Raw genomic sequence first — 24,931 nt, 5'->3', positions numbered from 1 at the left:
TGCACCAAGAGCTGAATCACATAACCATTTCAGACTCAAAAATTATCCTCTTCCCCCTTGATTTTATCATTGATAAGAAAATGTGTCTTTTTGAAAGCTTTATGTGAAAAATACCCTATGTGGGGTTTCCCTTCTGCTCGATCTAGAAGCTGAAGTTAGAGTGCTGCAGCATGATTGCTGACAGGAGTTGAGGTCCCTGTCAGCATACAAACATGTCCTCAGATATTTTCACTGGCTGCCAATTTGCTACTAGGCCAAGTTCAAGGTGTTACCATTAGTATATGAAGCCGGTAAAAACATGGGACCACCACTTCAGCCAGTGGACTAGCACTGTTATGGGTGCCACATAAGAAACCTTTCCCCCTTTGTAAGAACTCAGTCTTTTAGTGTGGCAGCATCTAAACTTTGGAACATCTAGCCTATATCAGGCAGACACCTTCACTATACTCTTTTTGGCACCTGCTAAAACATTTTTGTTTAGACAAGCCTACCCAGATAATTAGAAAGTTGGTGTGAGTTTTAATGTTTTTAGTTTATTGTTACTTTAACTTTTGGAAATCCTTAAATTATTGTGGTTAATTCTTCTTAGCAATAATTTAATTGTATTACCTTTTTGTAAACTTCTTTGAGGTTGTTGTTTTCCCCCCCATGTTGCAAAATTTTCCATGTTGTTGTGCTTGGCATAAAGAGCTGAATGACAATAAACAGAAACAGTCTACAAAGAAATTGATACTGTATGCCAGCACCAGTTGTTTCTATCAAGCCTATATAGGGCAAACTATTGGCTGATTGCTTGCCAATTGCAACCATAAAATATCTGATCATTTAAAAGTGAAATTCCTGAAACTTAAGAGCCTATAGTTTTGTTTTGGGTATTTTTTTTAAAAAAATAAAAAATAAAGTAACCTTCAAGTTTTGCTAAAATGGAATTTTGACACAGGGTGAAACTATTTCAAAATCATGTGGTTGTTTCAGAACTTATATTTATTCCTTGGTTTCACAGATTTTGGTTTAACACATTTTTTGGAGAAGTGAAATGTAAAATATTTGGACAGCAGCATCTTCAGTGGTGTTTAGAAGTGCAATTCATGCCATACTGTTCACTTCACAAGTAATGTGACCCAAATCCTGCTTGTGGCAACACATGAGATTGTATAACAGAAAGCATTTACCTTACCAAAGAAGCAAGCACTTCAAATTCGTATTACATTCATGGTGATAATGGTCCGATTGTCTTAAAGGTCTTTCACTACATAGTTATTGAGATTTCTGAAGAGAGAAGCAATGTGCCGTCTTTTGTCAAAGACAAAAAAAAGCAAGAGGTCGGTTTAAAATACATTTTGTTCCATTGGAAAAATATTTAACTTGTGAAGCTGTAGTACTGTATATACTGTGTCAGAAAAAGGAAGTCACAGAACATTGCTGGCTGCGTATCAGAACCTATGTGCACTTTCATGTATACACAAAGGATCTATGTGTGAACAAGCCCTTGCAACAGGAGCTCCACGTGTGCAGTAGAGCTCAAGGACACACATTAAAGCCCTTAGGCTGTAATGCAGCTGTATAGGCACAAGCAGGGCTTTCCGATTGTGAAGAATTAAGAACCTACTGGATCAGGCCAGTAGCCCATCTAATCAAGCATCCTGTTCTCACAGTGGCCAATCAGGAACCCCGCAAGCAGGATCTGAGCACAACAGCCCCCTCTCCTCCTACGGTTTCCAGCACCGCTGGCAACAGCAAGGCAAAACAGAGCTGCATCTGCCACAGCCAGCAATGGGTGCGCCATCCAGGCAAAAGGCTCTGGCTAAAAGCATTTCGAAGTAGTATAAAAATGTTTTGTGGGGGATTTTTTAGCCTATAAATAAGTGAGGAAATTACTAAAAATATCTTGCTGTGCAGTATAAAAAGAGGAGCAACTGTTCCGCACTTGTCACCTACACACTGGAAGCAACTTTGTAGGAGTAAATATTTGGAAGTGGCTTTTCAGCTTGATTGCTACCGTTCATGGTGTCCCAACATGGCAGTGCTGCCACCAACAGAAGCAGCCCTCCAAACAGAACACAAAGTCCGCTGAAGTAGAATGCCATGTCGTAAGACTTTGTCCAGTCATAAAACCAACCTGAAAAGCAACCAAAAAAAAAGAGAAAGAAGCTGTCAGAAGTAGTTTTTACAGAACAGATCAATAAAGCAACCTACTACCTCCCTCGCAGCCAGGCAGTTAAAAAGTAAAAGGAAGAATACTTGCTGCATTTCCAATGAAAACAGTGTCATTGTAAAACAAATATTCCGCACAAGCAAAGGAAGCAACACATTGTCAGCATTCAGGTGCCACATCAGACTAGCTAAGTTGTGGCTTACAAGGGGCTGTCAAACCAGGACATTAACCCACAGTTTGAGGCTGCTTCGGGGGCCACGATTTGCAGTAGTTTGCTATTGTGTCTGAATCTACAAACCATAGTTACTGTTCTGCCAAATAGGCTGCTGCATCATGGAGACATGAGTGAACTTATGAAATTGAGTACTGAACAGGTAGAAATTGAGAGCAGACAAACTGCTGTAAAGTACCTCAGAATAATTATATATGCCTGTTAAAGCACAGCCTTACCTACAATTGGTGGTCCAAGACTGTTTCCAAGTCCAGCAAAGAACATCAGTATGCCATATGCATGTGTTAATTTTTCGATTCCTACAGTCTTTGTTGTAACATATGGGAAAATGGACCAATTGCCTGTCAGAAAACCTAAAACCCCTGAAAGTATTGCCAGTGTGATGTAATTTTGGGCAAACGGAATCAAAACTAGTGCCACCGAAGTCAGTATCAAAGTCAGGACATATAGATATAAGGTATTAATCCATTCAAAATCTGCCAGTATTCCTAGAACAAGTTTCCCAATGGCAGTCATGATGCCTATGACAGAAATGAGAGGAATGACACAGTCATCTTCACCAATATTGGAACTTCTTGCAATGTCTTCCATGAGCAACGAAGGAGGAAAGCCGCCAATGTCAAAGAAGAAGATGGCAATAAAAAGTGATGAAAATACTTTGTTTTTAAAAAGTCCCAGCGTTTCCCCCCAGTAGTCTAAATATAACTGCCATTTCTTCTTGGCAAGCTGTTTACAGAAATAGGTCCGTTCTACAACTTTCCGTCTGTAAGTCTCTCTCTCGTGTGGTGTTATCGTTAATAGATTGTTCTTAGTTATTGCTGGCTCCTGCTTGCAGTCACCACAGGATGTTTGGTTCATACCTTTTCCTTCACTGGTGGCTTTTTCAAGTACATTTTCTTCATAAGCGTTCTTTTCTCTTTCATTATAAATGAGGTATTGATCTGGAACCTTCTCGAGGATTGGCTTCTCTGGTAAGGCAGAGCCACACGACTGCAAAGGTCTCATCAGACTCCCACACGCTAATATATTTAGAGACAATGCACCAACAATAAGCAGACACCCATCTAATCCATAAAGTTCAATTAGCTCCCTCTGTAATGCTGCATATACGAAAACCCCAACGCTTGATCCTGAAAGGAAAGAATGGAAACATATAAATGAGTTCATAAAATATCCTGCGACATCAAAGCTCCACACAATCCACTGACTGAACATGTGATTTATGAAACTGTAACACAGTTCAGGCCTCTTCATCAAGCTGAACAAAGAACTCCAGCCCATGCTGTGGCCTGGCAGGAACTCGAGAACTCCCAGGCAGGCAAGCAAAAACAGGAAATTTATCAAGCTTCTCTGTGGGTTGTTATGCCATGGCTGAAGGGCTGCAATTACCATGGTGGATGTGCTTGGCAAAGTTAAATAGTTACAATAATAGATGAATTGATAATTGCATTGGACATCACTATGGACATAAATTTTCTTTGTAAAGGCAACAGATATGTTTAAATAAATAAACAACCATGTTAGGGTGGCTATATGTCTACAAGTACCAGTTCTCTATTTGGCAGGTTGTCCAACTCAAAATTTTGTTTACAGTCTCCCTTGCTATGATGAGATGCACTTTATTTCTATATAAATTATAGTCAGCATTTCTAAGTTTCAATCTCTACATATAAATTAGCATGTGTATTTAAAAAAATGCAAATCTGTGTTCACTTTTTGGGGTGGTATGTTTCCTCTTTCTTTGAGAATACAGGCATGGCTACCATATATCATGTACTACCTGCTTTAAAATTAAATATTTCTGTTAAGAACATTTTTGTTTGATGTATAAGACCTGAACTGACTGACTGATAATAAACATGAATTAACTGAAGACAAATTAGGTATGTGGAAAAATTGCCAGAAGTATATTCATAAAATCTGGTAGTTTTGGATTCTTTTCATTTTTATTTGTCAGGCATGGTACAAAGGGATTAGGTGTGTCTTAGATAATGCCGATTTTCTGACCAGTTAATGCTGAAAAGTTACAATTACACATCTGTAAGGGACACTGCTTTCTAGAGAATAATCTCTGGTGCAAAAAGTAACAAAGAAAGCTTCATAAAAAGAGATCAGAATGTGTCTTTATGGAATCAAAATGCATAAAAGTCTGGATTTTAAAACAGGCATTTTCTAAAGGAAGTGAGGTTGAAATGTGTGGGCTACAGTCTGATGCAGATTCATGATCTAATCCTTTGTACTTCTTCACTACTGTAGTCTTGGGCCTAATGCACATATACTGCTTAACCAAGGTTTACTGCCAGGATTAAGAGCACAAATATTAAGACTTCATTTGGATATAAGCCATAACCATGGTATGGCACTAAGGACATATGCCCTGTTCTGATGTGCACTGCCACCCCTTTCCATCTCACATTCTGCTTCAGTTACTTGCTTACTTCTTCACCACAAACCATTACAGTACATCCAAATCAGCAAAATTATTGCTTGTTGTTGCCTTACAAACCAGGAGAGCAAATGAAGATATGAAGATGGTTTGGAGGGCAAGCACAAACCCAGAGTTTGCACTAAAAGAAAGTAGTTAAAGTGGAGTATATGAAGAAAGGAATGGAGGGGAGAAGTGAGTGCCTATGCAAAGATATCATTCTCATGGCACCAAATGACCTATGTATGAACCCATGGTTTAGCTTGCTTAGACAAGCTCTTCCCCTGCAAGGCAGAGGCACCTACAGGACCTGCTTGTGACTTAGGAAGCTGAGATGCTGGAGAGGTAGGAAAACCTGATTTTTTTTGCTCAGAACAAATACAATGCTTACCAAATATAGATGCAAAACATGGTTTGCAACCCAATTCAAAACAGTTACACTTATCTATGAGACTTAAGATGCAATAATCACAGCTAATGTACTAAACTAAGTATTAAACCAGTATGAGGTTATTCAAAATTGAGATAAAAACCATACCTGTTGAAATTAGACCAAGTGCAAGGCCTCTGCGTTTTTCAAAATACTGACATGTGATGGTTACTGTTGCTGTGTACAATAAGCCACACCCAAGTCCTAAAAAGGCAAAGCATTAATCACAAAGAATCAGGCACTCTTGTTATTAACATTGCTAATGGTTCAGCTTTGATTCATTAAATTAAAACAGCACAGAAAGAGCCATTTTGGAAGTGCAACGCTACATAACCTCCATTCACATGAAGAAGGCAAGAGGCAGCTGCCTACAAGCCTTTTTTGAATTCCTCAACACTGCACAAGATTTAAGTTGTCTGTTGTTGCTTCAGTTTTTTTGTACGCAGCTTAGTGATGTTTTTTATACATTAATTGGTATAGAAATAAAATAATAATAATAATAATTCTTTGCTGCTACTAATAAAAGGGAGATTTGACATTTTAATTTTGAAATCGAGACACACAACCCCTTCCAACCCCCTTTTTAGTTTAGGGGTTATTCAAAATTTATTCTTACCAACAACAATTCCATAGGAAAAAAACAGGAAGTAGATATTGGGTGCAACACTGCTCATCATCAAACCTCCAGCAACCATAAATCCACTGAAGATTGTTACAGGTCTTGCTCCAAAAGCAGATACACATGTACTGCAAATAGGACCTATTTAAGAACAAGAGGAGTGAGTTGTGAAAAGGAAAGAACAGAAAAGAAAATCATGTTCCATAAGCAAGCTCTAAAGAGATTTCTCCCCTTAGCAGAATTGTTCTCAATATGAAAGAAGGCATCTATTTTTAAAAAGATCCATGGCACATGGGGAACTGGGATCACCTCTCTGTTTCCAATCAGTTGTTTATGCCTTGGCTGAACCAGGAATGAAGGTCCAGTTATGGTTCCAAGAGTCAATGAGGCTACCTACTCTTTCATTAACATTTGTTTCCCCATGTGATCTCTGCCCAACTAGAGTTTGAAATAATTCTGTAGTCCTTGTAGTTCATCTTCAGTGTGGCACGGTTAGTGCTTCCACCTAGTATACCCATTGTTGGATCTCCTCGAGCTACGTGACAAATTACCGGTAAGCAGTTTTATAACAAAGAGTATTGCACAGCTACACTTGAAAAAGCACGAATTTATTATTTAAGAATATGCTTGATTTTAACTATATCCTTTGGACTTCAATCTCCTCTGTATGGATCATGAGGGCTTACACATGTATTTACACACTTAACATGTTAAACTTATAAAAGCGGGCAGAAATGCATTACTGTCCCCAAAGCATTCACAAGGCAAATTAGCAAGGCGATTTCTGAAAAACCGAACCTCTTTCCCCGGCCTTGTGACCTCGTGCAGGATAAGAGGTTGCTACCCGAGTCCTGCCTGAATTTCTGAAGTTTCACTAGGTACCCCCCTCTCTCCAGTCAGGACACCCACCCTGAAAATATGTTTGATCAAGAACTGTTAACTTTGTATGCAACTAGTTTTACAGGGGAGCAGCTTTATGTGAGACACGCTCCCACTGTGCCACTCTCTATGGTGTGTTGTTGACAAATCCCTTTTCTCTAGCCACAATGTTCTTTATTACCTCTCTTGCGTCTAGGTTGGCTACTAAAAGAGCCCTCAAAGCTCACATTTCAGATGAATAAAATAGTTGTTTAAACCCAAAAGAACATAATAAATAAATACATATTGCTTGCAAACTTCCTAAAGTATTTTTTCCTACAAATCTTTCCAGATGTTTGCCAGATATTGTAGAACACATAATTTACATGCAAAAGGTCCCAAGATCCTAGATTCAATCCCTAGCATCTCAAGTTAGGGCTAGGAAAGTCACCTGTCAGAGCCATGCACAGCTGCTGTCAGTGTAGACATTATCACACTAGATGGACCAATTGTTCTGACGTATAAGGCAACTTCCTACATGCCTAGACTCAAAGTAGGGACTTGGAAGCAGACATGCTATTTGATCAGGGGCATACATAACTGATGAGACAAAAATGCTGTAATCTTAAAAGGGGGGCAGGAAACATAAGCATAAATATTTCCATCAAATTGCTTCTAAGCAAGCACGGCTAGGATATCAACCAGAGAAAAAGTTGTTCTTAATTATTTCGCTTGACCAAGTAAACAAAAGAGATGTACAGTTCTATGCTGGCAGCGCTTACCCCAGTGGATGTTTGATCTAATGGCAAAGGTAAAAATGGCGTATCACAAGAAATCCAGAAACTAAACCCTCTCTATCATTACAACATTCTTCTGCTATTTCAGTAAACCTTGAGCATCACTCAAGGACCTAAGAAGAGGTCTGCTGAATCAGGCCTAAAACCATCTAAGTCCAGCATTCTATTCTCACAATAGCCAGGCAGATAGATACCTTCCCCAAAAATCTTCAACTTTTTTAGAAATTCTTTTTAGAATTTTTTTTAAATAGAAGATAATATTAACAGAGTATTAACAGAAGAGTTGTACTAATGCAGCAAGGAACTGTACAAGACAACAGGTCCCTGCTTCCAAGTCGGGATTCTTTAGTCTTCTACAACTCTTCATTCAACTGGAGCTGACAGGGACCCTTAAAGAAACTAAATGTGGAAACTATCAGTAGAAACTACCAGTGTGCCAGGCAATGTGCAGGAAAACAGTTATTGCTTGCTAAGAGGCTGGCATAATGTATTAAGTTTTTTCACTGAGCTGGTTTTTAAAAGGCTTAACTCTAAAGTGGTCTACTTCAGTGTTTCTCAACCAGTGTGCCTCCAGATGTTTTGGGACTACAACTCCCATCATCCCTAGCTAGCAAGACCAGTGGTCAGGAATGATGGGAGTTGTAGTCCCAAAACATCTGGAGGCACACTGGTTGAGAAACACTGGTCTACTTACACAGCAAATTTTATAGCACGTCACAGAAATGGGAGTACTATGGAAGACTTCAGAATAGACTAATTTGCCACTATCTTAACGAGCTGTCATGAATTAAGTGATGTGCTACATTGTTACAAAAAGTGTGAGTTAGTTGCAAACTGCAACCACATACCAGCAATGGGATTGTATTAGTGCAAGTTATTTAGTAAGAAATAGACAAGGTATCAAAGAGCTTTGTTAGCATGGTAAGCATGTCTGACCTGGCAGTGCATGCGGTCATAGGCAGGAGACCTAAGCCTGGACCTACAGAAGTGCATGCAGAAGACAAAATATACAAATGCTTTACCGTCCTGGACTCAAACTCTGGTCAGAGGGGGATGAGCCTGATGAATCTGGGGCTGCTGTAACACTAGACCAGGGTTCACAGGCTAAGCCTGAGTCTGGTGGTCAGGAGGCTGCAGAACCTGAACCAGGATGCTTGTAGACATCATCCCCATAAGCCCACTTTACCTAGGGAAGTCGATGCAGAAGGAAGCACTCCTTCTGGACAGTGAGTTGGCCCTTTAAAAACATGCATTCTTCAGGCAGGAGAGTGGAGCCATGGGCTGGATGAATGGGACAGATGGACTCAAACGACCCCACTCCACCTCCAGCTTTTGCCAAAGCACAGCTGCTCACTTGGAGCTTTCCATAGTGCTGCAACCACCAGACTGCTGTGCTTCATGGGTATCTGCCTTGGGCCAGGACAGCATGCTAGCAGCTGTTGACTCTTCATTATTCTGAAGGGAGGGGAACTATAAGCCATCTCTAGCTATATGCTCTTCTGGTTTGCTTGGGGAAATAGGGCATACCGGTAGTAACCAAGATAGTATGCACTTTTAAGGACCGAAGTAGAAGTTATGCTAAACTAGAAGCTGCTGCCAATGATGGAAGCTCTGTGGTTTAGCAGCAGCTGTCCTCTGCCTCTGCAATGTCTGGTAGACATTTCCATGTCATTATGTTCCCTTCCCTGTTCCCGCATTGGTGGCTGCTGGCAGAAGGCATGGGGAAATTTGAGGACATAGGTATAATTTTTTTTTTAGTTTTATGAAATGAGAGCCAAACACGGGGCTCCATTTTTGGTAGCAGACACACAGTTAAAGTGTTGAATTTCCAGATATTTAAGGGAGGCATTAAAGCCATGGTTAATGGTAAAAACTTTTTTCTTGGTATTTCTTCCGGTAATACTCCGTAAAACTATTTGCTGCCAAGCCCCAAAGGTTCAGGAGAAACTGATGGTAGATTTAGATCTCACCAATGTAGATGTCAGAATTCAAGAGCAAAAGCTTCATGCTTTCATTTGAATGTTCATGAGCATTACATCTAAAATATAGATAATAATTATAGGTATATAAACAGTAATAACACAGCACAAAGGCCAAGGAAGAGAGAAAAACTGCGTTTGCTTTAAAAAATAAACACAATGGGCTGGATCCAAACTAAATTAGGCACACTTTAGTATCATTTAAATCAATGGGGAAAATTAATCATGACAGGACTTGCAAAAATATGAGGGTTTTCACCCCATAATATTTTAAATAATAAATGTTCATTTACACAAAACCAGTACATTTATTATATACAGCTATAGATAATGCCAGAAAAAGAAGAATTCTCAGTAACCAGCTCTTGGTTATCCAAATTTGTTATCCCTTGCACATCTAACATTTAGAAGAGCCTCAATAAATGAGGCTCCATTTCACTAATAATTACCTAAAACTCCTTGTACTGTAAGAGAAGAAATCAAGTGGGGTTTTTTTTTCACTAGCAGGGCTGTTACAAGAGTTTACGACTTGGGAAATTAGGCTGGATGTTTTGCTATACATCTTCCTGGCTTTGGTTGATGATGCACCTCCAAAGAGCCTTGGTTGCCATGGAGAGGGAAACAGGATAGCCCTCCCTCCTGCAGCTGGCAATGCCATTTCTAAAGTTTAAATATGATGTCCATATGACCCACTCCTTGAAATCCAGCAAATCACTTTAAGGGTGATGTGTTTTTCTTCATAAGCACTGGTGATAAATATTTTGATCCAAACTTCACCACCACATAAAAAAATATTTAAAATCATATTTTAAGGCAAAATCCTGTCTTGGATTGAATCCCTGAGAGCCAGAGTGATGTGGTGTTGGTGATACAGAGTACCAAGCTAGGACTGGGGAGGCCCAGTTTAAAAGCCTCATTTAGCCATGGAGCCCTTAGGCCAGTTATTCTCTTTCTCATCCACCTCACAGAGTTGTAGTGAGGATGAGAGGTCAGGACAGAACTCCATGTGCCACCTTGAGCTCTTTAGAGGAAATGCAGGATATAAAGGCAAACACTAAATCCCAGTATTGAACTGGAGCTCGTACTGGAGAAGAGAGGGATACGGTTGTGTGGGACCTTCTGCAACAAATTTTGTCTCTGTCAGCCATGCTATAAGGGCCTAGAACAGTTTTTGCAGAAGGTACATATTTTATTCACCTTGCCACGACACCCAAATCAATGCTTTACACCAGAGTTTTCCAAACTTTCATGTTGGTGACACACTTTTTAGACGTGCATCATTTTGTAATTCAGTTTTACTAGCAAACTGGACGTTAAACTAACCCCCTTCCAACCCCAGGATTAACGTGGAGAGATTTGCGCGACACACCTGCACACTGCAGCCGGCACACTAACGTGTCGCGACACACAGTTTGGAAAGCTCTGCCTGTGCAATCAGCTTGCCTCAAAACTACAACTGGAAACCACAGTTTAAATTGAGATGCCCCATAAATACAGGTGAAACTCGGAAAATTAGAATATTGTCAAAAAGTGCATTTATTTCAGTAATGCAACTTTTTTTCTTTTAATTTTTACAAATGCTTTCTTTTGGAAATTCCACAGTAATAAAACGAATAGTTACAATAATACAAAAATAAACATCGCTATTACATTTCATTAATTACATTCCATTTATAATTGACCCGCCTAATGGCAAATAATTACAATTACAACAAATAAAGGCTTGACATATCTTGCTTTGCATGTCATGCATCTATCTCATATATTGGTTTCACCTTTTAAGTTGCGTTACTGAAATAAATGCACTTTTTGACGATATTCTAATTTTCCGAGTTTCAACTGTAGTAGGTCTTTTTAAGCTACAACACTCACTGTTAAATGCGAAGATATCATGTGGAATTGTATAAAAGCTGGTACATCAAATTCTTACATTTAAGAAAATTAGTTTCACAGCCTGGCTTTGAGAGCTCAAAGGATTACAGAGTCCAGCTTACAATTATATTACAAATTCAAGTTGTTTGCTTTTTTAAAAAAAATCAAGTTTTCAACCTATAGAATTTCAGAGAAAGCTCTGCAGGTTGAAAACAGTCTGCTTCCTTACTGAACTTTTCAGTGACCAGGGTAAGAAATTTTCACTTTTCACAGCACCTTGTCCCTCCACTGAATTGTGCAGTATTTAAAAATACCGCAAACACTGAAAAATCATTTCAAAAGATCAGACATATGCCCAACTTTCTCTGGATGGTACCTACCATTTGAACTATTTCCAAAATAAACATAGCCCCTTCGGGTTGTGGTGAGCTTACAAAACTTGACTTTCTATTTGCATTAAAAGCTGGTGCAGATGTTTCACTTCTGAAGGTTTTCTATTTCTTGTTTCATGTTTCAACTAACACCTGAAGCAGATACTGTATATTCCTGCGTATAAGACTACTTTTTAACCCAGGAAAATCTTCTCAAAAGTCGGGGATCGTCTTATACACTGGGTCGTTTTTCTTATATGGTGAGTATATCCCAAACTCTATAATTTAACTGGAAAAGTTGAGGGAGTCGTCTTATACGCCCAGTCGTCTTATACGCCGGAATATACGGTAATTGTATAAGACTGCAATAGCTATTTCTATTATTTGAAAAACTGCATGTTTTCTAGCCCTGAAAATAGCTGCTGCAATCTTCCATCTTCTTACGTCAAATATTATTACACTGCTCACACAAGCTGGCTTCAGCAACATCTACATTGGCTTTCCTACTGTCTGCTAAGCTTGCAATCTTAAGAACAATTACTATGAATAAATTCAATTGAATTCAGTGCTGGGTACTACCGTAGCTTCTGGGTAAAACCACACAATCCAGAGCATGTTATCAGGAAAGAGAATATGCTTGCCTAACTTTCATTAGAGATCAATCCTTACCAAGCCATCATGCCAATTTACTTTAAATAGTTATTTGCAATTTCTCAAAAGTTGCATATTTTCAACTTGACGACAGTCAAATGACATTTTCTTTCTTTATATTCTTATTCTAATATATGCAAATAACTATTCTTAAAAGAATTCATTTCTTTCAGGCCAGAAATTTAAAGATCACATATATGCATTTGAAAAGCATTTAATAAGTAAACACTGCATTTTAAAGCAACCATATGCTTTATCTAAAAGACTTACTTGCAAGTAGTCCAACTCCACTTGCAAGGGAGCCAACCCATGCAGTCTTTCCTTTTCCTTCTCCAAAAATATCCAGCCATTCTAGATATAGAACTCCAACAGCTAATGGAGAGCCATAGCACAGGAACTGGGTAAAGAAGGACACTAGTACAATCATCCAGCCCCATCCACCATCTGGTGACTTCTGGAACACCATTTTCCAGGATGAATTCAAGGGTCAGAAGAAGCTCTATATAAAAGAATACAAAGAAATAGAAAACAGAGATGGTAAGAAGGAACACAGAGCACCAAGAGAACTGGAGACAGATCCACTGGGAAATACATACTATGTGAACTGGCTCTTAGTTGACCCAGTTGCCTAAACTCCATTAAGAGCATCTTGTAAATATACAAAGATCTAAAAGTTTGCAACATACACCAAGTGTCTTTAAAAACCTGGAAGTCTCATCCTGCTAACAGGTGGTGTTCGGATTGCCTAGGATTGGGTACCATGGTCTTAGAATTGATATAACAATGACCTGGTAGCCACTTCAGCTTTATTGAATGAAATATTTGTCAATGGTGTTTTAATAATAATAATAATAATAATAATTTATTATTTATACCCCGCCCATCTGGCTGGGTTTCCCCAGCCACTCTGGGCGGCTTCCAACCGAATATTAAAAACAGTACAGCATCAAACATTAAAACTTCCCTAAACAGGGCCGCCTTCAGCTGTCTTCTGAAAGTAGAATAGTTACTTATTGCCTTGACATCTGGTGGGAGGGCGTTCCACAGGGCGGGTGCCACTACCGAGAAGGCCCTCTGTCTGGTTCCCTGTAATCTCACTTCTCGCAATGAGGGAACCGCCAGAAGGCCCTCGGTGCTGGATCTCAGTGTCCGGGCTGAATGGTGGGGGTGGAGACGCTCCTTCAGGTATACAGGACCGAGGACGTTTAGGGCTTTAAAGGTCAGTACCAACACTTTGAATTGTGCTCGGAAACGTACTGGGAGCCAGTGTAGATCTCTCAGGACCGGTGTTATGTGGTGTCGGCGGCCACTCCCAGTCAGCAGTCTAGCTGCCGCATTCTGGATTAATTGCAGTTTCCGGGGCACCTTCAAAGGTAGCCCCATGTAGAGCGCATTGCAGTAGTCCAAGCAGGAGATAACCAGAGCATGCACCACTCTGGCGAGACAGTCTGCGGGCAGGTAGGGTCTCAGCCTGCGTACCAGATGGAGCTGGTAGACAGCTGCCCTGGACACAGAATTAACCTGTGCCTCCATGGACAGCTGTGAGTCCAAAATGACTCCCAGGCTGCGCACCTGGTCCTTCAGGGGCACAGTTACCCCATTCAAGACCAGGGAATCCTCCACACCTGCCCGCCTCCTGTCTCCCAAAAACAGTACTTCTGTCTTGTCAACTTCAATCCATTAGCCGCCATCCATCCTCCAACCGCCTCCAGGCACTCACACAGGACCTTCACCGCCTTCACTGGTTCTGATTTAAAAGAAAGGTAGAGCTGGGTGTCATCTGCATACTGATCTCAACATCATGCCTGGTCAGAAGTTCCCATTAAGAGCACTTGCAACTTGCTGTTGGCCTCACATTGTGGAACCAAAGTTTGGAGAAATGTTTGTTTTGCAAGGAGGCAGAAAGGAACATGTTTGCTTGCTTTGAAGGCACAAGGATGCCACAATTGCTGGATAGCGTTGGCTATTCTGAGACTATGTACCATGTATAGGGCAACACGGGAGCCTCATGTGAACACAATCTGAATTTCCAAAGATAGTTGAAGTCATGTTGTGTAATACAAAGTACAGTGGTACCTCGGTTTAAGTACACAATTGGTTCCAGAAGTCTGTACTTAACCTGAAGCATACTTAACCTGAAGCGAACTTTCCCATTGAAAGTATTGGAAAGTGGATCAATCCGTTCCAGACGGTCCGCGGAGTACTTAAACTGAAGCGTACTTAACCTGAAGTGAACTTTCCCATTGAAAGTAATGGAAAGTGGATTAATCCGTTCCAGACAGGTCCGTGGAGTACTTAAATTGAAGGTACTCAAACTGAAGCGTACTTAAACCGAGGTATGACTGTAACTAACAAGAAAACAATCAGATGTTTTGGTTCCCAAGACAGAGAATTTACCATAATCTTTGTTTCTACAGAAACTGAATACAGTATATCCAAATGTCAAAAGGCATGAGGATGCAAAATAAGTATTACAAATAATGATTAATTTTAGTAAAAGGATAGTCAGAATTACAATGGGAAGGACATAGAAATATCAATTGCATCATGAATTTCAAGTTAAAAGAAAATCAAGGAAGGAAGGAAGGCCTTCCGTATAAATATTATAAAGTTGCATAGTACTTATTAAAAGGGGAAAGTATACTACTTACAGAATCTTGTCATTCAGTCTTCTAGAACATGATGTTTTTGGTGTATTTGGCAATTCAGCCTGCAGAGAAATATCAGGTACATGAAACTGAAGCAACTCTTACTGTACCAAGAAGCAGGAATGAACATGGAAATAGGAAATTCTGGTATGAGGTTGATTTTTATACACTTTCATACCGACTTCAAAAGATCATATTCTCTGGAACAAGCAGAAAGAAAAATCATGACCCAACTCCTACCATCACTCAAGCTCTCGACAGCAGCCTTGGACCGAAGGAAAGTAAAAAGGGAGGTCAATGCAAGCAAGCTTTGAAACTTGCAATATTTTATAATGATTTACAGAACTCTAAGGTGACTGCTGATTTGATTTATTGCCTTGCAATGACTTGTCCTTAATCTATAATCAATTTTCCCCCATATAGATAAGATAGATATTGACCTTTAAACCCAATGTTTGGAACTGAATATTACTTAATTATAACCAACAAACAACATTTATGTAATGGATCCCACATGTTCACTTCATGTACACTTATCTCAGGAACCCTTCCAATTGTAAAATAGGCCAGTATAACCCCATACTGAAGTCTGGGTTGCTGAGACTGAGAAAACAGTGAGTTGCCTGAAGCCTTTCAAGTTAGTCTGTAGCTATAAGAGCAAGACTGGATCTTCCCAGATCACACTTTTAGCCACCATACTATCTTAGCTGTTTTATGAGAAGTAGGGGTTGTTTTGGGGCACTTCTCTTTGCAAATGAAGTAAACAAGCAAATATAGCAGCTTCCCCACAAAAAAAAAATATCCCATCCAAAAACAGCTTGATGCATGGGGTTGGGGGCAAGAAGCATCCCCACAAAAAGTTGCTAGATGTCTGCCAACCTACATACAACAAACACAGGTGTGAGGTGCTATGATCTGCATCAATATTTACATTTGTACTGGTATGCAGTGGGGCTAAGAGGGTAGAAAGCTAAGGATTAAAAGAACCTCATACCAGACTTGAGAAGTGTACAAGAGTTCATGGTTACTAAAATACGAATGACCAAAAATTAATATTATAACATTTGAAAATCATATGCTAGTCATTGGTGGCGTTTTACTCATAGCATTATTGCCTTTGCAATTGTTGACCACTCAATATTTCTAACCATTGCTACTGAAAAAATAGGGTTGCATCCAGCTAATTTCTAGTCACAGTAGGCACACTGAAATTAATGGACTCACATTAGTCATATCCATCAATTTCCATGGGTTTCTCTGCTCTCTTTTAAAGCTTTCATTTAGTTGTCTTCTTTCTTTGGTAATCAGAAAGCTGTAAAGAAAATATTTAACTCCTCTACGATTGGCCCCGTTTCTGCTAAAGTTAAGTTTTGGCATGTAATTTGATTCTATCTATCCTCTCAGGAAGCAAGTCCTAATGATTAAAGGAACTTACTCCCACTATAGTCAGGTAAGTCCCTGTGAAAGTGTTGGATACCAGATAGCTGTGACTAATTTGTGCCATTAGTTCCAGTGCAACTTAAAACATTTGCATTCACTGGATCAGGGTCCTTGTCTACCAAAGGCTAGATTTCATAAAATAAATGTATTTCCCAATTCACATTTCATGGCTTCTGAAAAATATAACCAGAAGGAGGAAATGAGCTTACTGTTTAAATAAATAAAAAGCACATCACTGGATTGCTAAATAGCAAGAAGCATTTCCAATGGCTCCTAGAATCAAGCTGCCAGCTGACATCTTAGTTACAAAGTCTAACATCTGAAAGCTGTAATCTTACATGCCACAATCTGTGTCAACTCCTTTCAGAGTCTTGTCTCCATTTCAGTAAGTCCATGCAACTGGGTTCTTACTTTAAAGAAGGGATGCAGGGTTTTATAGGGTTGTTCTCCTAAGCCTTCCCCTTACAGCAAACTTCCTCTTAAACGATACACAGATCTAAACTATTTATTACCTCACAGTATCCTCAAACCACTTCAGAACTGCATATGACAAACAATACACATTCTCAGAGATCACTAATAAGTGATCTTTTATGTTACCTGGTTTCCAGATAAAATCTGCTATCCGTTTGTGGTTAAGTTTAACATCTCTTGCCCAACACTCTAGAAAGCACAGTTGTCAATAGCCTGCAATCCTATCACGCTCTTGGTTAAACAGAAACTAATTATTTCCACTTCAACACTTTGTGCAGAGAAGCAGAGCACAAGGATTATTGTTCCTGTTTTCAGACATTTCTATTCACTCACAATAACTTTTTGCCAAGTGTCTTCTTTTTCCCAAAACTGTCAAATCGATAAACAGTAGCAAAGAAATAATGCAATGCTACACAGAATTGCACTAATAAGACTAAGGGGAGGTTGTACTGAGCTTTCATGATATCCAACATTAAACAGCTGAAAATACTTTTAGAAAATAAACACTAAATGTTTGCATTGATTTAGTTGTGTTTGTTTAGGTAACAATTGTTAACTGAGGGAAGCAGTCTTATTTTAACATGCTTCGGCACTTATCTAGAAGTCAGATCAAGGCAATGCTATACAGCTCACCATGCACACAGACCGAAAAAAACACACTGACAACCAATATAATATTGTGCAGGAGTTACCAACTATAGTGTTGTTTGGTTTACTGTTTGGTTTTTAAACTAGATTCCCCATGGCCCATTAAAGTGCTTTCAATTTGCACAGCAGAACTGAATAACCAAGACCTCTGAACAGTTAAAGCACAACTAATCTGCACTAAGTCATCCTGAGTATGCATTCTTGCTTAACATAAGAACTGTTTTGTTGAAGGAGACCAAGGTTCACATAGCCCAACATTGCTTGTAAGAATTCTGTGAACCACTAGTTGGTTGTATCCGAATTTCTGCCTACACCTTGTTATAGGATAGAGTTTTAGTCAAGTACACATGATAACTGGGTTCAAATATCCTCTTGGTCATGAAACTCACTGGATGGCCATCCATCTATCTCTCTCTCTCTCTCTCTCTCTCACACACACACACACACACACACACAGAGAGAGAGAGAGAGAGAGAGACAGAGACAGAAACAGAGAGAAAGTGTTGAGAGGATAAAATTAGATAATCCTACATATCCTTTCCTGAGCATCTTGGAGAAAGGGTGGCACACAAGCAGAGGAAAATGTGGAAAATGCAAGGATAATTAAAGAAAAAGGTTTAACTTACCAGAAGTGGTCACAGCAAGTCAGCTAACTTTAGCAATGCAGCCTTAAGTGTCTGGCATATCTGCTTCCTGATGTTTCCAATCCTTCCTTCTTACTTAATCCACAACTGACAACAACAAAAAACAACAAAACAGGAAGACTGTCTCCTTACTTAGTCCACTTAGTTGCTGACAACAAAAACCGAAATCATAGTCTAATAAAAGACAGCCTTCAAGAATATTGGAGTGCCATCAGGGGGCAAACCAATAAGAAACATGGGAGGGGGTTGTTTTTAATTGGGGGGGGCAGTTCTAGTATTTTAACACTTAGTTGTGAAGGAGAAAAACCTCCTCATATATAAAACTGGTTTTACAAAATGAAGCTTCAAAATAATCTTAACTTCCAGATACACACACTGAACTCCAGGCTGTCATAAGACAACATGCACTTCAGCCTCAACACATTTATACCCTTTAACTCCCAGGGTATCTTGAGGCAAGCTGAGGATAGGCTTAGACACAGTGATATCCTCATGTTTGAATGTTAACAATACACTTGATTAAGTCTCCAGAATGAAATTTTAAAAAGAGGCGACACGATAAACCTATGTGGAAGTGCATGTGGAAATTAAAGTACCTTTAAAAAAAGGAACACCTTGTTGTCCTTAAGGCACTGTGACGTTCTCGTTTAAGGTATGAGCTTGCAGCTTATCTTGGAACTATGACCAAAGAAAAAGAATTTATTGGAAAGAAATTTGGACTCTGCACTCTGGATTCAAATCCTAGCACTCAGCAAATGACTGAAGTGGAACCACCTCTTAGCTCTTCCATCAGCAAAAAGAGAGCAAGAGCCTTGCAAGGGCAAATAATATTGCAGTAATGTATTAAATGCTCTATTGCAGGCATGTCCAACAGGTAGATCGTGATCTACCAGTGGATCACTGGATGTCTGTGGTAGATCACCGGTAGATCATCGGCTCCCCCCCAAGAAGCCCTGCACCCCTAAAAAATGGGGCTTTCCTCCCTAAAAAAAGCTCAACAATTTTGACCTGAACCACCAAAAGCAGGGTTTTCCTTCCTAAAAAAAAGCTCAGCATCGCTTTCCTCCTCCCTAAAGAGGACCTGACCTGAACCCCCCCAAAAGGGGGTAGATCATTGCCAGTTTTTAACTCTGAGTAGATCGCAGTCTCTTGGAAGTTGGCCACCCCTGCTCTATCGAAATTATATTTTAAAGTTGGTTAAACCATCAATAGGGCTCCTTAGCACCAGCCTGAGACCCAAACTCCAAAAGTAGCCTATTTAGCAGTGTTAACATTTCCTTCTCCCAGAACATATGCAGCTTTTTCGCTTATGAGTCACTGGTGGGACACCCATCTTTGACAGTTGTAGCTCATTAACCACAAGAAAACACATTGCGTTCACATAACATAAAACAAGCATGCCTCTTCCAAATGACAGTGGGTACAGTGTGCAGGGACAAAATTAACTTGGGAATAGTGCGCTGATTGTCCACAACATACAATTCTAACCGGAACTTGAGGAATGCAGGTTCTCCAGGCTTTGCATTTTAAGAGCCCTGCATCTTCTATTTCTGCTTGTTTACACAATGGCATCAATGCACATGGGAGGTTTGCGGGATAACAAGCTGAAAGATCCTGAATGAGTTTTTAGTATTAAGCTTTGTACAGTGGGGAGAGAGAGAGAGAGCCTAAGAAAGGACAAATATCAGCAAGTTAACCTCACGAAAGCTGGCTAGAATCCCCCTGTGCAGACAACCAGGAAATGAAGCTTTCGCCGCGGCCCTGCCATAGCATTACTGCAAAAAGAGAAGAAGTTAATTAACATCATAGTCCAATGCATGCTTGCTCAGCAGCAAATCGCACTACGACGGGGGGGGGGGTGGTGCACGGGGAGATCTGCAACCTGCAGAAGCAACCTGAGCAAAAGCTATGTGCTCAATTGGAGGCTCGTTTATTTTTTTTGGGGGGGGAGCGACTTGCTCGTTGAAAAAGCACAGCAAGCGGCTCAATCTGGGCTTGCAGAATTTAACCTCCCAGCGTCTGCAGCCCACGACACTGCAGCAGTCTCCAGACTGGCTCCCCTTTGCACATCCCTAGTCCAGGCTAGGGATATTTTTATATTTTAATTCCCCACCACTACCACCTCCCTGCTGCTAAAGTTGCTGCCTCTCCCGCCCCAGCCCCCAGTGTGACACAGCAACCCCCACCCACCCACAACCCCCACCCAAATATTCCCACGGGGCTCTCCCTCTGTCGCCCCCCCCCACCCCTCTATTTACCTGCCGCCGTCCCGGGGGGTGGGGGGAGCGGCAAGCAAGGAAGGCTCGCTCTGCAGCGACAGGGATCCCACCCACCCCCAAGGCGGGGGGCGGCCCTCTATTTATTTGCGCCCTCAGGCCGAAAGAGGCTGCTGGAGGGAGAGAGGGAGCCAGCTAGCCGGCCGGCCGGTGGGCGCGCAGGCCGCCTTCCAGCGCCGAGCTCTTTCTCCCCCGCCGCCCCTCCCGGGCTGCTTTCATCCTCCGGCGGGGAGGCGCTGCCGTGTGGAGGCAGCCAGAGCCGGCGGCCGGTACAAACCGGTTGCAACTAAGCGAGCGTGTGGGGCGTGTGCGTGTGTTGTGTGTGTTTTCCTTTCTGCTGAGGAAAAAGGCGGCGCTGCAGAGGCTCGGGCTGCCGCCGCCGCCGCCGCCGGAGAGAGAAAGAGAGAGAGAAGGCGGCTGAGCTGAGGCGCCTCCGTCTGTCCCCATAAACCTCTGGCCGGCTGGCCCTGCAGGAAGAGAGAGGGGCGGCGGGGATGGGCAGAGCAGCAGGCGGGAAATGCCGCCGTAAAGCGGACGAAGGGGGCTGCTGGGTGCTGCTGCCCCCGGGAGGAGGAAGAGCTGGCGGCGGCGAGCCCCTCACCTCCCTCCCTGCGTCCCCACGGCTTCTCCGTCGCGCGCGCCGGGGTCAGCGAGGGGTGAAGTTAACACACACACAGAGAGAGACATAGGCAGCCGCCAGTACCTTTTCAAGCGTTCACGGGAGGAGACCCGAACCGCAAAAGTCACTTTTTAAAAAACACCCCGTTGGAAAAAAAAGGGGGGGTACGCGTTTTCTTAAGCACCTCGAACACGTCTCCACCTCCAAGCCCTGCACACGCACACCTTGGCAACGACAGGCTTGCTTTTTCTTCGGTTGGCTCTCTTTTGCGCGGGTCAAGTTTGTCGTGAATCTCTTTATGCTGATGCTTCTAATGCTAGGTGGAGCAGAATGAGTTGCCTTGGTTTAAAACACACACAAAAGAGAGAGTTATCTGCTTTGTCCTTTAATCTCGGAGCAGCTTTCTCTGACACAATGGAGGTAGCAGCTGAAGAGTGCTGGCTTTGCAAAAGCGATTGTGAAGGCAAGACATACATTGCAGCATTTCTATACGCTTGCTTTTATGTTCTGCATTTGGCACCGTGCACACACTTCACTCCAAGCTTCCTAAAGCAGCCTAATCTCGCCTCCCAGACTCAAACCTATACCTTTCTGCCTCTCGCATGCAGAAAGAGGCCATAGAGGTGCTTCTCAGTCTCTTGCATTCCAGCGAAATCTCCGTTAACTTTGTGTATCGTTAAAAGTGGGGCAATAAAAGTTCGTAGGGTGAGCTACACACCCTGGGTCACTCCATTGTTCGTACACCAGGAAATAAGAGGACTTGGCAAAGGATTCAAGGGTCACGTGTGGTATATTATAAGAACCCCTAAAATTGATAAAAGCAAGATAACTCTTCCCTTCTCTATATTTAAGCAAAGCAGGGCTAGGTCCTTTCCCTCTTACCATTCCTTCTAGTACCAGGAAAAAGCAGAAGCCTGGATAAGAGGGAATTTCCCAGGCACTTTTCTGTTTACATTATTTTCTAAGATAGAGTTACTGAAGTGGGTGATTAGGGCAGTAAAGACCAGGTTTCCTAACATTTAAGCTTGCATTCATTGCTATGTACACATTTGCAGCTTGAAGTGCTGCTACCGTGTTTCCCCCTTTTTAAGACACCGTCTTATAACTTTTTTTCCTCAAAAAAACACACGGTGTCTTATTTTCAGGGGATGTCTTATTTTTATTATATTTTTATGGTACCTATGGTTCCGGGCAGTGGGGCGGCAGGCCTCCTTGGCTGGGCCAGGAAGAGGTGATGCCTTTGTCTTGGTTTTTTAAATCTTTCTCCCATCCCCCCCCCCGCCAACTGCTCCAAAGTTCCTGCTGCTTTATTGGGGGGGGGGTGTTTTGCGAAATAAATGCATAAAGATGAGCAGGGCTGAGGGATCCCGCCCGGCCTTAGACAGGCCACCCGCGCGCCTTCCACCCACCGCATGAGGCCGGCCGAGCTTGGCGAGGCGGAAGGCCTCCGGGGAATGCGGGGCCCGGGCAAGGCAGCACCGAGAGCCCCCACGGCCGCCAGGAGATGTGACGCGGCCACCGCCCGCGCAGCCATCACCCTCGTCGCTGCGTCCATTTCATGCCTCTTGCTCAAAGCTAGGCGCAGCGTTCACTGTGCTTGGAAGGAGCCGCGTGCCCATGGCTCATGCAGCAAGGGCCCTCCCGACTCCTTCCCAGGTGCCCCTTTCCCCTCCTCCTTGCCGGTTCCGGGTGGTGGGGTGGCAGGCAGGAAGAGGCCAGGCCGCTGGCTCGGCGCTCCGCCCAGCGCTGCTGGGCGCTCTGAGTGCTTGGCGCTGCGGAGCGCTCTGCTCTGCAGCCACGGTTCCGGGCGCTGGGGCGGCAGGCCTCCTCGCCGTGCGGTCCGGCAGCGCAGAAGGGGCCAGCAGTGCTTCTGCCGCCGCCTGTCGCCCCGGTGGCGCGGAAGGGGCCGCGGGCCTCCGGCCACCGCTCTGCCTTGGGCCATGCAGCCCACGACGCTCCGGTGGCGCGGAAGGGGCCAGCAGCGCTCCCGCCGCCTGTCGCCCTGGTGGCGCAGAAGGGCTGCGGGCCTCCCGTCTCCCGCCCTGCTTTCTCCCTCCTTGGCTCCCCTCCTTCCCTTTCAGGCGCGCCGACCCAGACACTAGAAATCCACTCACACAAGCCGCCCGCAAAAATGAGTTGAGCCAGGCGGAGAGCGGAGCAGCGCCATGCCTCGGACTGCACCCGCCTCCTCTTCCTGGCGCCGTTAACACCGCCACTGCCACGGTTGCCGCTGCCATTTTCCTGACGGGAAGTGGTCTGTGGGAACCAGGGCAAACCAACACGCAAGTGTCGAGCTCTTTTGCCCGGCTCTGCCCTTTACTTCCCGCTGCCTCCCACCGCCGCTCTGCCTTGGGCCATGTGGCCCCAGAACGTTTCGGCGGCGTGGCTCCTGCCGCCGCTTGTCACCCGCCGCTGCTCTGCTTCGGGCCATGTGGCCCCACAACATTCCGGCGGCGCGGAAGGGGCCAGCAGGGCTCCCGATGCCGAGGGGTTTCCCCGTCCGGGCGCTCTGCCCGAGTGGAAAAAAGTTCTGGGAAGAGTGGGGAGGCTCCCAGCACGGCTCGCCTGGCGACGCCGAAAGAGGGCCGAGCGCGCGGTGCTTGTGCCTCCTCCTGCTTCTCCCCCCCCCCGCCCGTGTGTGAGGGAGAAATTAGCAGTTGAGGGCGAGGACGGATAGAGAGCTGCACGGCGCTTCAGCAGCAGCAACAGCAGCAACCAGTTCCAGGTGCCGAGCCACGGCAGAAAGAGGAGGCGGCTTGTCGGGTTGGTGCCCTGCAGCGCCGCGCGGAGCGCCCTGAGTCTCCGGGACCCAGCGGTGCTCTATAGCACTTTGAATCCTCCTCCTGCTGCTGCTGTGGCTGTGGCTTAGGGCACTCCGTGCTGTGTTGCTGGGCGCTTTGTCGGTCCCGCTGCTGGGGCGCTCGGCGGTCTCATTCTAAGCGGCGCTGCTGCAGCAGCAGCAGTAGCCAGTTCCGGGCACCAACCCAGCACCCCTTCTTTTCCTGCCGTGGCCGGCATGCTGGGTTCCGCTGGCTCGGGGTATGGCTTATTTTCGGGGTATGGCTTAATTCCGCAAAAGTGTAAAAATCCTGCTACGTCTTATAAAATGACTATGTCTTAAAATAGGGGAAACACGGTAGTTCATTCTATTTCTCAATTTGGATCAAAATTGTTTTGGGGGACACAGTATTTCATAAGGAACAAAAGAGTAGATATGGGGTAGACATGGATTGTGGTTAATGTTATGCACGCACCACTTCTCAAGCCAGCGATGGGAGTGCACATTTCATTAGGGTGTGCGTCCCCGGGGAATTTTGCCTTTGTGGACAAGTGGAAGGAGTGCTATTGTGGAAGGGCCTGGGCTGTGCCCTTGAGCACAAAACACAGCCTTCACCTTGAAGTGGCACTGTTTGGAGGGGCCCATGCTGCTGCTTGAGGTGACATAACGATGCAGGGCCCCCGCATGTGTTCATACCACAAAAGCAGCCCTTCGCCTCTACATGTCTCTCATTGCAAAAGGTGGCGAGCTGAAGGCTCCTTGCAAGCCAACTAAAACATGTTCCCACATCAACCAATTTCATAACAGTGCAACATAATAGCAAATATACACAAAGACAGCATTTAAGTACTATAAATATAACATGATCGCATCACCCAGATTATACCTCCTGGCAATAGCAACAATAGCAAGGGAGCTTGTCAGTTTTACCTTGGTCCTGGAAACCCCTCTGCCCCATGATGTTGCTCAGAGTCCGTCTCCTGCAGCAACTTGCTAGGCTTCCAGAGGCAGCGA

General features: G+C 43.3%; 1 protein-coding gene across 17 annotated transcripts; it reads right to left on the bottom strand.

Moving 5' to 3' along the window:
- Positions 1-1,150: 1,150 nt before the first annotated feature.
- SLC16A9 (solute carrier family 16 member 9) lies at positions 1,151-24,931 on the bottom strand. 17 transcript variants are annotated; one of them, XM_035137992.2, is made up of 11 exons: positions 24,848-24,931; positions 21,223-21,477; positions 19,941-20,018; positions 18,840-18,921; positions 18,226-18,330; positions 15,041-15,099; positions 12,660-12,888; positions 5,859-6,002; positions 5,351-5,446; positions 2,606-3,517; positions 1,151-2,119 (listed from the first exon to the last, which is right to left on the bottom strand). In XM_035137992.2, the coding sequence occupies exons 7-11, from the start codon at positions 12,853-12,855 to the stop codon at positions 1,935-1,937; spliced, it is 1,533 nt and encodes a 510-aa protein (XP_034993883.2). In that variant the 5' UTR covers positions 12,856-12,888; positions 15,041-15,099; positions 18,226-18,330; positions 18,840-18,921; positions 19,941-20,018; positions 21,223-21,477; positions 24,848-24,931; the 3' UTR covers positions 1,151-1,934. The 17 variants fall into 17 exon arrangements, with proteins under 17 accessions (XP_034993883.2, XP_060130953.1, XP_060130954.1 ...); XM_060274970.1 differs by having other exon boundaries at positions 21,363-21,477; XM_060274971.1 differs by lacking the exon at positions 24,848-24,931 and adding an exon at positions 13,647-14,136 and having other exon boundaries at positions 15,041-15,237; positions 21,223-22,213.

The sequence above is a fragment of the Zootoca vivipara genome, chromosome 5, assembly GCF_963506605.1.
Source record: "Zootoca vivipara chromosome 5, rZooViv1.1, whole genome shotgun sequence".
NCBI lineage: Eukaryota > Metazoa > Chordata > Lepidosauria > Squamata > Lacertidae > Zootoca > Zootoca vivipara.
Note: the sequence above shows the minus strand (reverse complement) of the source record. Positions and strands in the feature narration are given on the sequence as shown.